Source organism: Ziziphus jujuba, chromosome 2 (genome assembly GCF_031755915.1).
Source record: "Ziziphus jujuba cultivar Dongzao chromosome 2, ASM3175591v1".
Lineage (NCBI taxonomy): Eukaryota > Viridiplantae > Streptophyta > Magnoliopsida > Rosales > Rhamnaceae > Ziziphus > Ziziphus jujuba.
In genome coordinates this window covers 23,906,893-23,919,572 of record NC_083380.1, presented here as the reverse complement: position 1 = coordinate 23,919,572, position 12,680 = coordinate 23,906,893, and the positions used below count along the sequence as shown (strand labels likewise).

Below are 12,680 nucleotides of genomic sequence, written 5' to 3'. Positions count from 1 at the left end.
CACATAAATTCAATACCACTTCTTTCCAAACCATTACCTGATGAGAAGTGGTATTGAATTTATGGTGCTCTGACCAAACTTCCAAGTACATACTATTGTGGTGTCCATTAACCAATTGTTGAGACAAATATTACAAAGGCCAGGTCATTATTTAACATGGTTAACTGAGCTCAACGAATTCAGTGTGCAGTACATATCAAGGATTGCCATCAAAGGTGACTGACTTCATGGTTGAGTTCTCTTGGTTCCTTGAAGGGTTGCCCATGTATGAATCTATGAACCAGCCATCGTCACTCTGGACTTTGCATGTAGATGGATCATCCAATGATCAAGGTAGTGGAGTGGGACTGATATTGACTATCCTTGAACCATACAAAGAGAAATTGGAATATTCATTCACCATTACATAAATCTTGAGGTCAAAGAATGTGAGTGCAGATGCACCAGCTTAATTAGCCTTAGCAATAGAGAATGACTTTAGTAGGACTATATCGATAGAATTTCTGCCTGAGTCGAGCATTGTTGTAACATCACAAAGAGCTCTTCTAACCACTAACACTCCATATTGGATAGACTAAATAGTCAAATTTTAGAAAAATAGAAAACTCCCAAATGACGACTGGAAGCAAAATGAGTAAACTATAGGGCCTTCCGTCATACTTTAATCAATGGAGTCCTATACAAATGAGGGTTTTCTCTACCATATTTTCGTAGTCTAAGACCAAAGGAAGCAAGCTATATTATAAGGGAGATCCATGAAGGAGTGTGAAAACCACTCAAGAGGTAGAACCCTAGCATATAAGGCTATCAAATAGGACTATTATTAACCAACCATCTTTGAAGATTCTAAGAAATTTTCTAAAAGCTATGGCAGTGCCATGTAAGCATTCCAGGACTGAATTGGCTGTAATTAGTGGACCATGGCCTTTTACTCAATAGAGGGTCAACATGATTGGACCATTAACAATTGGTAAAGGTCAATTAAAGTTTGCAATCGTTGTCATCTGCCACTGTACAAAATGCATTGAGACAAATTCTTTGGTAACCATAACTTAGAACAAAATGTTAGGTTTTATCTAGAACAATTTGATTTGTCAATTTGGATTTTTCACATACCATAATCAGTGACAACGGTAAATAGTTTGATAATACCAACTTCAAAGATATATGTGATCAACTAGGCATCATCAATTCATTCTCTTCACCAGTTTATCCTCAAGCTAATGGTTAGGTGGAGACTATCAACAAGATTATCAAAACCAATCTAAAATCAAAGTTGGAAAAAATAAAATGGGCTAGGATTGAGGAATTGCCTAATGTTCTTTAGGCACATAGGAATATTGTTATATCTTCACTAGTGAGACACCATTCTCAATAGTTTTTGGTGTAAAGACAGTCACTTCAGTGAAAATTGGAATGCCTGATTTAAAAGGAATTTCTTTTTCTCCCAAAGAGAACAATGATGGATTGAGGTTTAACTTAGATCTACTAGAAGATCGATGAAAAATTGCATAGAATAGAGTAGTAGCTCATTTAAGAAGAATGTTCGACTCTATAACTCTAGGTTAAATCAAGAAACTTCAGTGTTGGTGATTTGCTTTTATGCAAGTTATGTGAAATACCAAAGAAGTAAATTCTAGTTGTTTTGGTTCAATTAGAAGGTCCTTACAAGATGATCAGAATTTTGTAATGAGACACTCACTATTTTGAGGATATACAGGAAAAGATTGTGACTTGTCCTTCAAATGTAGAGCAACTAATGATTTTGATTATCAGTTGGTCATATTATCAGCAGTAATTATCGTGGTTAGGCCAATAAACTCTACATCTTCTCATTAATGCATGTAAGTTTTCTTTTATTAAATAAAATTGACTACTTCAATTACATTTTCAGACTACTCTACTCTATTCAACTCTAAAACTATTCTATATTTGAATTATTCTCAAATAATTTTGGTCAATAACCAACTAGTTGAAAAAATTGGAGGATACAGGCCGCGGTCTACACTCTACAAATATATATATATATATATATATATATGGACTATGGTCTATACCCCTACAAAAGAAAAAAAAAAAAATATATATATATATATATATATGATACAAATATTTTGAAATTTTGACTATTCGAGGAGTAATACTACTGCCATATGGAAGTTTCCACTATGACTTGGTTACTTACTATACTTCTTGCTTAAGTTAGCAAGTCCTATTGTTTGCTACATGGGCACACTTAAGCATTATATAGTCTGCCCTAGGATTATAAACTAGTTACAACATCCACCGATGTTAATTGTGAATAAATAAATTTTAATTTCGCTTGGGATTAAAATAATTATTGGTCTCCTCTGCGACTAAAAATTAAATTACAACTCCCAAGGATGTTGATAATATAATGCTACCATAAACAAATACATTTTAATCTCCTTTGAGATTAAAATAATTATTGGTCTCCCTTAGGATTATATATATATATATATATATATATAAAGTACTATGTCTACAGATGTTGTTCATGGTGGTACACCAGATGTTGTATGCTTCAATAGACTTGAAAGGCCTTTTGCACAAAGTAAAAATAAATAAGGTGAAAGTGGGTCACCTTGGCGCAAGCCCCTCCGAAGTTTAATAAAGCCATGGCTCTCTCCCTTAATAAGCACTGAATAAGTTACAGTAAAGATGCATTTTTATTTATTTATTTATTTTTTATAGATATTGAAGGTGTAAGGATTCCAATAGTTATTTTGATAAATTGATGCATTTGTTTTATTTGTTTATTTATTTATGTTTTATAGGAGGTTGAGGGATTTGAACTCCAAAAATTCTGTTTACCAATATATAACCAGCTGGTTGTAATTTAATTTATTAATTAGCATACAATAAAGAATATGGAATAGAGTTAATGAACCAATTTGACATAAAATTAAGATTTATTTAAATCACATTTACGGCGTTCAATTGCATAATTTTGTGCAGATGTATAGTTGTCTAGGATGCTTTCATGTTTGATTAATAATAATATTGTTCCAAATCTGTAGATAATATTATTCCAGATCTGTAAATATGGTTGTTGTTGTTGTTTTTTTTTTTTTTCATTAGTAAATAGGTTTTCTTAAATGTAGAATTTTACATTTGAAAGGTTATGAGTTTAAAATATCACTATAGAGGAAAATTTTTGAAATTTTTATGTGTGGAAACTTAACCACCAAACTTTCACATATTTGTGGATCTCGAGGAGTAAAAACACATAAAAATTAAAGTTGAATCTCATACTTGTTTTGGTTTATGAGCTTACCATGTATTCAAACCTCCAAAAACTGTAAAATACACATGATCCTCTGTCTTCAATTTTGGTGTCTCATTTTACTGTCCTAAGAATTAAATACTGACACACTGTTATATATATATATATTCTTTTTCATAACGCATAGGACCATAAAGTCTATTTCCTTTCAGATATCTTATCTCTGATCTCATCTTTTCTTCCTCCCAAATCTGCTATGGTATAAGTATTGCTAATATTGATCCTGAGATCCAGCGCAAAATGTCAATTATTAATTAGCAGCGTTTAAATTAGTTTTTGACATTTTAAAAGTAAAATAATATATGGAAAAATTTAGCACAGCCTTATTAACAATTAACACATCAATATAGGTTCCGTTGGAAATACTAGTTATGGAAAACATTATTTTTCTTAGTGCTATAATTAATTGATACCAAGTAGGATGGGCAAAATCCAATTCAACCCGTTCAATCCAATCCATTTTTAATGGTTTGGATTAGATTCAAAATATTATAAATTATATGAATTAGATTGGTTACGGATTAGAAATATAAATATAATCTAATCCAAATAATATATTATATAATTAAAAAATATATATTATTTTTTTTTATTTTTATATATTAATTTTTAATATATATATATATATATATATTTTTACATCTCGAAAGCCCAATTCAATTCTTGAGTGAATGAATTTTAATGAATGTATTATTTTATATTATTTGTTCTAATAATTTTAATTTGATTTTTAAAAAATGAGATGATGACGTTAATGTTTGAAGGTGTATGATGTGTATCATTTGCTATATTTTTTTTCTTCTTTATTTTCCATTGTAGACTATGTTGTATTATTCTAATTGTATTTTATGTTTGGACAATTATAATTTATTATTTATATTTTATATTTGGAAATTTTTTTATTTGTATTATATATTTATAAATTAATAAGTTTCAAACCAACCATTTATGATTGGTTTGGTTTGGTTTGGATTTAATGTTTTAATGATTTGGTTTGGATTGTATATTAGAAAAACCGATAAGTATGAATTGGATTGTATTTCGCTATAAAACTGAACCAACCCAATCCATGTCCACCCCTAAATTACCAAATTGTTTGACCAGGTCATATAGCAAAATGGCATTTCATAATTTATTTGTTGAAAAATCAATATGAATTAAATAATTAAATATCAATAATTGTACCCTAAAAAATAAATATTACTCAATACAAACTAATAGAATAATAACTCATCATTTTATTATATCACTTATAAACAAATCAAAACATGGCTGGACAGGCTTGAAGATGCTTTTTATGAAGCTGATGACTTGGTGGACGAGTTCTCTATAGAAGCTTTGCGATGACAAGTGATGAACCTGAATACAATGGCCAAAAAGGTATGAATTTTGTGCTGCTCAACTTCAAAGCCGCTTGCTTTCCGGTATAAGATGGATAAGAAAATAAGAGATATCAGGAAGAAACTAGATGCCATCGAAAAGGACAAGAACTTCCAGTTAGTGGCCGGCCTTCAAGAGAGTAAAATAGTGATTGGAGACTGGGAGGAACACTCATTTGAACGGGAAGAAAATATTATAGGAAGAAATGATGACAAAAATAAAATCATAAGACTTTTGACTGATATGGAAACTGAGAAAAATATGGTTGTAATTCCTATAGTTGGTATTGAAGGCTTAGGAAAAACTTCACTTGGCATCTAGTTAGCAGTGATTAAAAGGTTAAAGACCATTTTGAGCTAATAATGTGGGTGAATGTACCTAAGGTTTTTGATGTCAAATTAATTATCAAGCAAACTGTTAAATCTGGAGTAAAGGTGGAAGGATCTATCAAAAATATATCAATGGATCAATTATAAATAAAAAGGAAAGCAATCCTCATTGTGCTTGATGATATATGGAATAGTGAAAATGAAAATTTTCATGGGAAGTGGCTGAAGTTAGAAAAGTTACCGAGAGATGGTGCTAATGAAAGTAGAATAATAGTAACCGCAAGTGATGAGATGGTTGCGCGCATCATAAAAGGCCCAAAAGAACCAACGTACATTTTAAGGGTATTAGATGAAAAGAAGTCATAGTCCTTGTTTAAAAAAATGGCCTTTATAGAAAGAAAAGCGCTGAAGGATTCTAAACTTTGGAAATTAGAGATGAGATTATGAAAAAGCATGGATGAATTCCTTTAGTTATAAGACCAATTGGAAGTATGTTGTATTCCATAGATGTTGATGAGTGGTCATTTTTCAAAGAAAAAGAACTATCAACAATACAGCAATATGATAAAGATATCAACAAAAAGAACTAACAACAATACAGCAATGTGATAAAGATATCATATCTAGGCTTAAGCTGAGTTATGATCATTTTCCATCATATTTGAAACATTGTTTTGCATATTGTAGCTTGTTTCCTAAAAAGCACATTGTTGATGTTAAAAAACTAATAAATTTTTGAATGGCTCAAATATTTATTAAGTTATCAAATCATCAAGAATATCCGAAAAATATAGAATATCAAATTTTAGTGATCTAATATATAGATCCTTTTTTGAAAAGGTTGAAACTGATGATTTTTCGAATATAACAAAATGCAAGATGCATTATGGCATGCATGATCTTGCTATGTCAGTAGCTGGACCACAATGTGTTACGTTAAATTTGAATGTTGCTGCTGCTAACAATGATAAAATTGACACAGAAACTCATCATGTGTCATGCAATTTCGGTTTAAGAGTTCATCAAAATTTTCCAGTTTGCTGGTCAGGGCTAAAATTAAGGATTAGAACCGTTCTTTTTAATGAATGTAATTATTCATCAATGTTGAGATTGGAAAAGCCATTTGATAAAATTGATTTGCATTTTAAATTCCTACATACTTTGGGTCTCATCAGTAGACTAGATATGGAGATTGTACCAGATTCTACTGGTAGATTGAAGCTTTAGAGATGTCTCGATCTTTCTTATACTCCCGTGAAGGTATTGCCCGATTCTAGTATTGCAAATTTCCATAATTTGGAAACGCTATATCTGTCCGGGTTTGCATATCTTGAAGCATTACCAGGAGACATTTGGAAATCAGTCAACCTTCTGCATCTTTATACATATAGATCTTTGAATTTAATTATGCCGTGTGGACTAGGTCAACTGACTAATCTACAGACGTTGACTAAATTTCAAGTAAAGGCAGAGCATGATGGCCAACTAAATGAATCTTAAGAATCTAAACAACTGGAGAGGAAATATGGAGATTGAAGTCTACAAAGCTGGTATAAAATCTGAAGTTGCAAATCTGAAGAGTAGACAACATCTGCAGTCCTTATAATTACAGTTTGATGGTAAAATGGTAGATGATTGTGGAGATCTAGTGCCACATTCAAATGTTAAAAAGATTGAGTTTTTGGGGTCCATAGCCAAGTGCTGCATTATTAAAAACTGTGTCCCATGGCTTAAAAATATTCTTGTGGAGTTTACACTATGGGGACATAAGAAATGCCAGTATATAGCGGCCTTGAATCATCTCCCACATCTGAAAGTACTCATGCTTGTAGGTTTAGATGCTGTGGATTACATCTCCTCTTTTTGTAATGGGATCAAATGGATATCCAATTCAGCCATTTTTTAACTTTCCAAGCTAGTCGGTGATTGATTATGTCCAAAATCCTTCTGGTTTTATAATTGAATGCTGTCTAGAACATTCTGTTCAATTTTGTTTCTTTTTTAAATAATAACTTTGTCTTCAAAGCTAATGGCTAATTTGTATAAACCACAGGAGAAAATTTCTGAAGAAATGGAAGTGAGCATATAAGTGGAAGAAATAGAATTTCAAATGTTTTGATTTGATCACTATTTACAAATGTACAACATACACAAAACATTTGGTGCCAGAGGCCATGGAGGTATTTATAATTCTGTGTTGGATTTTCCGAAGTTTTGTCGTTGTTGTTTTTACAGTTGCCGCTGTTTTTTTTGTCTTGTTTTCATTTTTTTCCCCCCTTTTATTGTTTTGCTTTATTTTTCTATTTTGTCAATCATATTGTGTATCATGCACTTGCTTATTCTTGTCATTACATACCACCAATGAGGCCAATTGTGATTCCTTTCCGATTAATTGTAATTTATAATCATATGAATATGATTGCTTTTTCTCCAGTACTTTTTTATACATTACTTCTCATATCTTCCTAAACTATTAAAAATAAAGGCCGATTGTGATTGCTTTCTACTTGTTTATTTTTTGGTTATTTTTTTATTTTGCTTTTTGCAGGTGACCAGCACAATGAGGACTGCTGAAGACTTTTGAAAACTCGTTCTTTTTCTGGTGAGGCTTTAACTGTAATTTGGTGATATATATATATATATATATATTTTTTTTTCCTTCTCTTGTATGCATTAATTCAGATTTATGTATGGCTTCTAAGACATGGATTCTCTAACGTTGGGAACTCCAGATTTTAAATTAATTTGAAGTTGCAAATGTGGTCATCATTCTACTTTTAATGAAATCATGATTGATTAATATTTGAAAACTATTATTTGTACCACTGGTTTACAGTGAAATCTCTATGCTGGGTGACACATTAATTAACTATTCATTTTACTGTTTAGATCTTTTATTTAAAAAGTCAAAAATTAAATTCAAATCAATTAATACTTCCTTTTACGCTATCCTACTTGTAATTACTATTTCGTGAAAGTCAATGGCCAAAAAAAATATAAAATGGTCGTTAAAGAAAGAAATGTATTCCACAAAAATAATCATATTATGAATTAATTATTGTAAGAATAATTTGGTTACTTCCTTATAAAGGATCCCTTGAAGTTGAGTCATAAATCAAAGCATTGCCTAGAGTGTTGGAATGGAAAGATCCGAGTCCAGTCACCACCAACCTACCTACAATCACCAAATTATATTCTGCATGATGCATTACATTTTCTGCATCACATTTGCAGTTTAGTACATTTTCTATAATGATGCATTACATTTTCTGCATGACATTTACCAGTTTACCATCAGAATACATTGCAATGTAGGCTATCAATTTGAAAGACAATCTCAACTACGTTTTTCCCACCACATAAATATTTGATATCCCTTGCACCAATATTTCCATAAATGCTCTACCATATAAACAGATTACGGAAGTTGCATTTCCAAATTCACATTGCCACTTGTTGACTCATTTTTACACAAATGACAAAGTACAATCCTAATATACCCTTGTGCATCGATGAGACAAATAATGTACAATAAATAATATACTCTGCAAAAAGAAAAAAATAAATAATAATAATAGTATAATGTATTTTTGGAACAGTAAATATCATGATATATTATTGAACATCATAATGGTAGTAAATATCATGCATTTTTTACCTCTCATTTTATGTGAGCATCAGCTCTCATGCAAGCAAACCACCACCAGAGCTAAGAACATTTAAATATGGTTCTTCCATTTTCTCTGGTCCAGCACTCTTGCAATAAGTTACTTGATTCAAGTACTTGGGGACCCTCTCTCCCTCTTCATAATGTCTCTAGGCATATCATCAAAACTTAGGGCCCTGCAGCCTCCAAATCTCTGTTTGATATCTATTTTAATGTAGCATGCAGCTTATCAAAGGGTAACATGCATTTCCTCCCCTATTACAGCAAATATTTCATCAACCCTTGCAAATTCAAAAGAAACTGTGAGACTTGCAGAAAATAACCTTATTCTAAAGGGCGCACTAAAGGTAACATTTTTAAAATACATTTTTTGAACATGAGCAGATAAAGTAACTGATGACGAGAAATTTACCACCATTGGTTGCATATTTTGAATTTCAAAATTCTTTTCTCTTAAAGGGGGTAAAAAATCTGTGTTTATGTTTTTGCAATTGAAGAAATGGAAAGTGTGAATATGCAAAATATGAAGTCTTCCCAAGAATACGAAACAGAAATGAGTAAAGTTCCTGAATTTATTCTTACCTATCAGTATCTATGTTCACCTCTGCAAGCCAAGTTGTTAGATAAACCTGCAACTCAAATGATTTAGCATCCATGTCTAATGACTCTTAACCAGAAAAATTAAGAGCAATGTATAAACCATGCTTAATGTTATTTTGAAAACACTCATAAAACCTTCCTGCAATTTATCAAGAAAAGAATAAAACCTACCTGCATAACATCTTCGTTTGGCTGTTGGTTAGATGGTGCAGCAAGTATATTAGATTTCTGGATCTGGAGTCTTGGATGGACTGGCTCACACGTTTCTCCAGATAACAAGGTACACATACTCAAATCATCAAATTCTCCAGGATAAAGCTCATCTGACCAATTGTACCCATTAACCACTTTTCCTTCACAACCAACGGATAGCAACTCCACCATTAGTAATCTCTGACCAGACCAAACATAACCAAAAAGTATAGAGTAAAGGAAAATATACCAGAAGAATGAGATATTCAATTTATATATATACATAAATTAAAAAAATAAAAAATAAAAAAAACTGCAAATTACCTTCAAGATTAGCTCCTGCACAAGCATCAACATGAGCTCCTCCGCTAATTTCTCTAAATAATTTAAAGATCAACACAGCAATAATGAAATCATACCACACCCAAAACTCTTTATATCATAAAAGTTCGTACCATCCCTATTCTGACTCAAAACAGATTTACTGTTCTCACTACTTCTATATGCATTTTCTACTACCATTAACATTGTTAATTCTCATGTAGGTTAGAATAAAGCCCTCAATTCATCATATTCATACTTAAAACTTGCATCATAAACAAAATTATATGGTGTCTTAAAAAAATTCATTGAAATCTTCAAGTATTTCCTTGTGTCACAAAATGTTTGTTTGGCTAGGCATGAAGTTGATGTCTGAACCATAAAATTCAGGTGCATCAACGTTTAGGATGTTTCACATGATATTAATAATAGTAATTTATACATATATATATATATATATATATATTTGTATATTCACAAGATATTCAAATACAAATCTCACACAATAAGCATTTTACATATCCATCTATCATACATCCAGGTAAGTACTCTGGTTTCTATCAGAGAAGGTGTGTCAGGTTTTCATATGGTAATATTGCTTTATTGATGAAACACCTTTCATCTAGAAAAATAGCACACAAGTTGCCCAAATTTTTTTTAATGTGCTCAAAATTTTTCACTCAAATATCAATTCGAGAGTTAGAAAATGTTAAGGATAAAGTGAATCAATATTAACATAAGAGTATATCATTTAGAAACAAAATAGTCAGTGTGGTTTTAATTAAGCATGCTGGGGTAATCAACCACCATAAAAAGACAAGAACATTATAAAATATCTTAACTAAGGACTTACCAAACCAAGAGATTGGCCAAAATACAAAGACCGGGATCCCACCACCATCTCCTGAATCACTCTTATCCTCAGAACAACCAGAAAATTGTACAAGTGGACTGCTGCTTGTCCCTTTCAGGTAACATCTCATGGATTTACTAGTTTTGACCAAGTGGGTTACAACAGTCACCTTAGACAACTCATTAAAGAAAACAAAATAAATACAGCTAAAAATTGTCTCAAGATTCAATAAGTCCAAAGCCAAAATTTTTGAACCAATTTATATAAAACCAACTCAATACTACACCAGTAGAACATTGTCCCAGTTGCTTATGAAATAACGATTTATAACATGCAGCATTACTCCCCATACACATGAATCTATTCTTAGATTAACAACTCCATTTGACTTTGTCATATTAAATTGATCACTAGCTTCAAGTAAAGAGAAAAACAGAACAAAGATAAAAAGTTTCCCTAGCTATTAAATATATTATGCTTTTGAAAGGGAAAAGACGAGAAAAGTGTATCCAAAAAGACAAAACTACATGGAACCTTTTATAAAATAAAAATGCCTAGATGTCAAATATATATCTTTAGGACATAGAAAAATCACATTTTGAGTAAAGTGGTTGAGTTTAAGTGTTAGGTGGTTAAAATTAAGCAATTTACTTAGAGCTACTTTTACATTCCTTGTATGTTTTGATCCTAAGACCTATTGTTCAGCCTTAAATTATTGTGTTCTGCCCACTGCATACTTAAGGGACATAAAGTAAATTAAGATGAAAAATGGCTACCTATCCCTGCTATGCAAGCCTGTAATTTATTCACTACATTAAACTTTGCATGCAAAGATGCTTTTTTATTTCTAATGGAACAAGGAAAGATGCATTAAGCACATGTACCATGTCTTTGTAGGATGACAAAAGTTTCCTCCCATGAAGCTCCTGAAACAAGATCCAACAAGCACAACGTATATGAATATACATATTCTCAATGAATGGCAACCTGGTGTGGCCTAAAATACAAGTTACCACAGATATGCCCCAGATACAAATAAAATTACATCTTTCAGTACAAGGGAAGGTTACCTGCTGCTTATACAATTTCTGACAAGCCTTCTCTCGTATACCGGGGATATCATTTAGAGCACCCAACTCCATAGAAGGCATATATCTGAATCAACTAACACATTTCTACTTCTTAGAACCAGTACAACAAAGATTAAACACAACCAAATGCAAAAACCACTAATAATTCAGCTACCAATATTTTCCTGATAGCTAAACAAAGTAAATTTCGTAAAAACACATGAAAGCAGAAGAAAGTACTAAACTTGAGCAACCAAAATGAGTAAATACTTCAAACCCAATAACAGAGAGAAAGCACATAAACAAAACGAATTGGGAACAAGAAACCATGAGAAAAAAGAACAAGAGTGACTGAGATTTTAGAAAATACATCTGAGAAAGATAAGCGTTGACGAGAGAAGTGGCGTGCGATTTTCCAGCGGAAGAAGAGGAGGCCCATTGTTGCCTGTAAGCAGCTAGTTTGGACCATTGATTTCTGAGGTTTCTCTGTGCCGCTGGCCTCCAAAGCCTTGATACTGATGGCGGTAATGGTGACGGGGTCAAGCTTTGGTTTTGAGAATTTGAGGTTGCTGCTGTTATGGAGGAAGAAGGGGTTGCCGGTTCTAGAGTTTCCATCGTTAGGGTTTGAGTTCGGCGCGCCATTAATGTGCAGAGCCAAAAAAAAAAAAAAAAAAAAAAAAAAAATACTGATTTGAAACATTGAAAACAAAAAACAGTTTTTTTTTTTTTAATTTAAATTTAATTAATTTAATTTTATTATTATTATTTGGAAGAAAATATGTGAATGGCTTTCATTTTGTTAGTGTTCTTTTTTTCATTTAAAGTTATTTAAAATGCTTAATAAATTTTGTTTTTTTATTATAAAAATTTAACAAAGTTTAGTTACCACCAATAAATATGCTAAATATGTAAATTTTATACAATTTACAGATAATTAAATAGAAAAAGAAAAACTTTAATC

The 12,680-nt window shown here is 31.5% G+C and overlaps 1 protein-coding gene across 6 annotated transcripts; it reads right to left on the bottom strand.

Annotated features, from left to right (window-relative positions):
• Window positions 1-8,039: 8,039 nt before the first annotated feature.
• LOC107419091 (uncharacterized) lies at window positions 8,040-12,397 on the bottom strand. 6 transcript variants are annotated; one of them, XR_007240994.2, is made up of 9 exons: window positions 12,090-12,397; window positions 11,720-11,804; window positions 11,534-11,575; window positions 10,650-10,827; window positions 9,800-9,852; window positions 9,455-9,676; window positions 9,266-9,312; window positions 8,675-8,964; window positions 8,040-8,191 (listed from the first exon to the last, which is right to left on the bottom strand). XR_007240994.2 is itself a non-coding variant. In XM_016027820.4 (8 exons), exons 1-8 carry the CDS (start codon window positions 12,359-12,361, stop codon window positions 8,913-8,915), a joined length of 951 nt encoding a protein of 316 aa, XP_015883306.3. In that variant the 5' UTR covers window positions 12,362-12,397; the 3' UTR covers window positions 8,573-8,912. The 6 variants fall into 6 exon arrangements, 4 of the variants coding, with proteins under 4 accessions (XP_015883306.3, XP_015883307.3, XP_015883308.3 ...); XR_001581537.4 differs by lacking the exon at window positions 8,040-8,191 and adding an exon at window positions 8,383-8,561; XM_016027820.4 differs by lacking the exon at window positions 8,040-8,191 and having other exon boundaries at window positions 8,573-8,964.
• Between the last annotated feature and the right edge of the window lie 283 nt (window positions 12,398-12,680).

Coding starts and splice junctions, on each gene's coding strand:
- LOC107419091 (XM_016027820.4), bottom strand. CDS start 12,361: ATGGCGCGCCGAACTCAAACCCTAACGATGGAAACTCTAGAACCGGCA. Junction 11,805..12,089: donor AACGCTTATCTTTCTCAGAT/GTATTTTCTAAA, acceptor TAGTTGATTCAG/ATATATGCCTTCTATGGAGT. Junction 9,677..9,799: donor TGCAGGAGCTAATCTTGAAG/GTAATTTGCAGT, acceptor TGGTCTGGTCAG/AGATTACTAATGGTGGAGTT.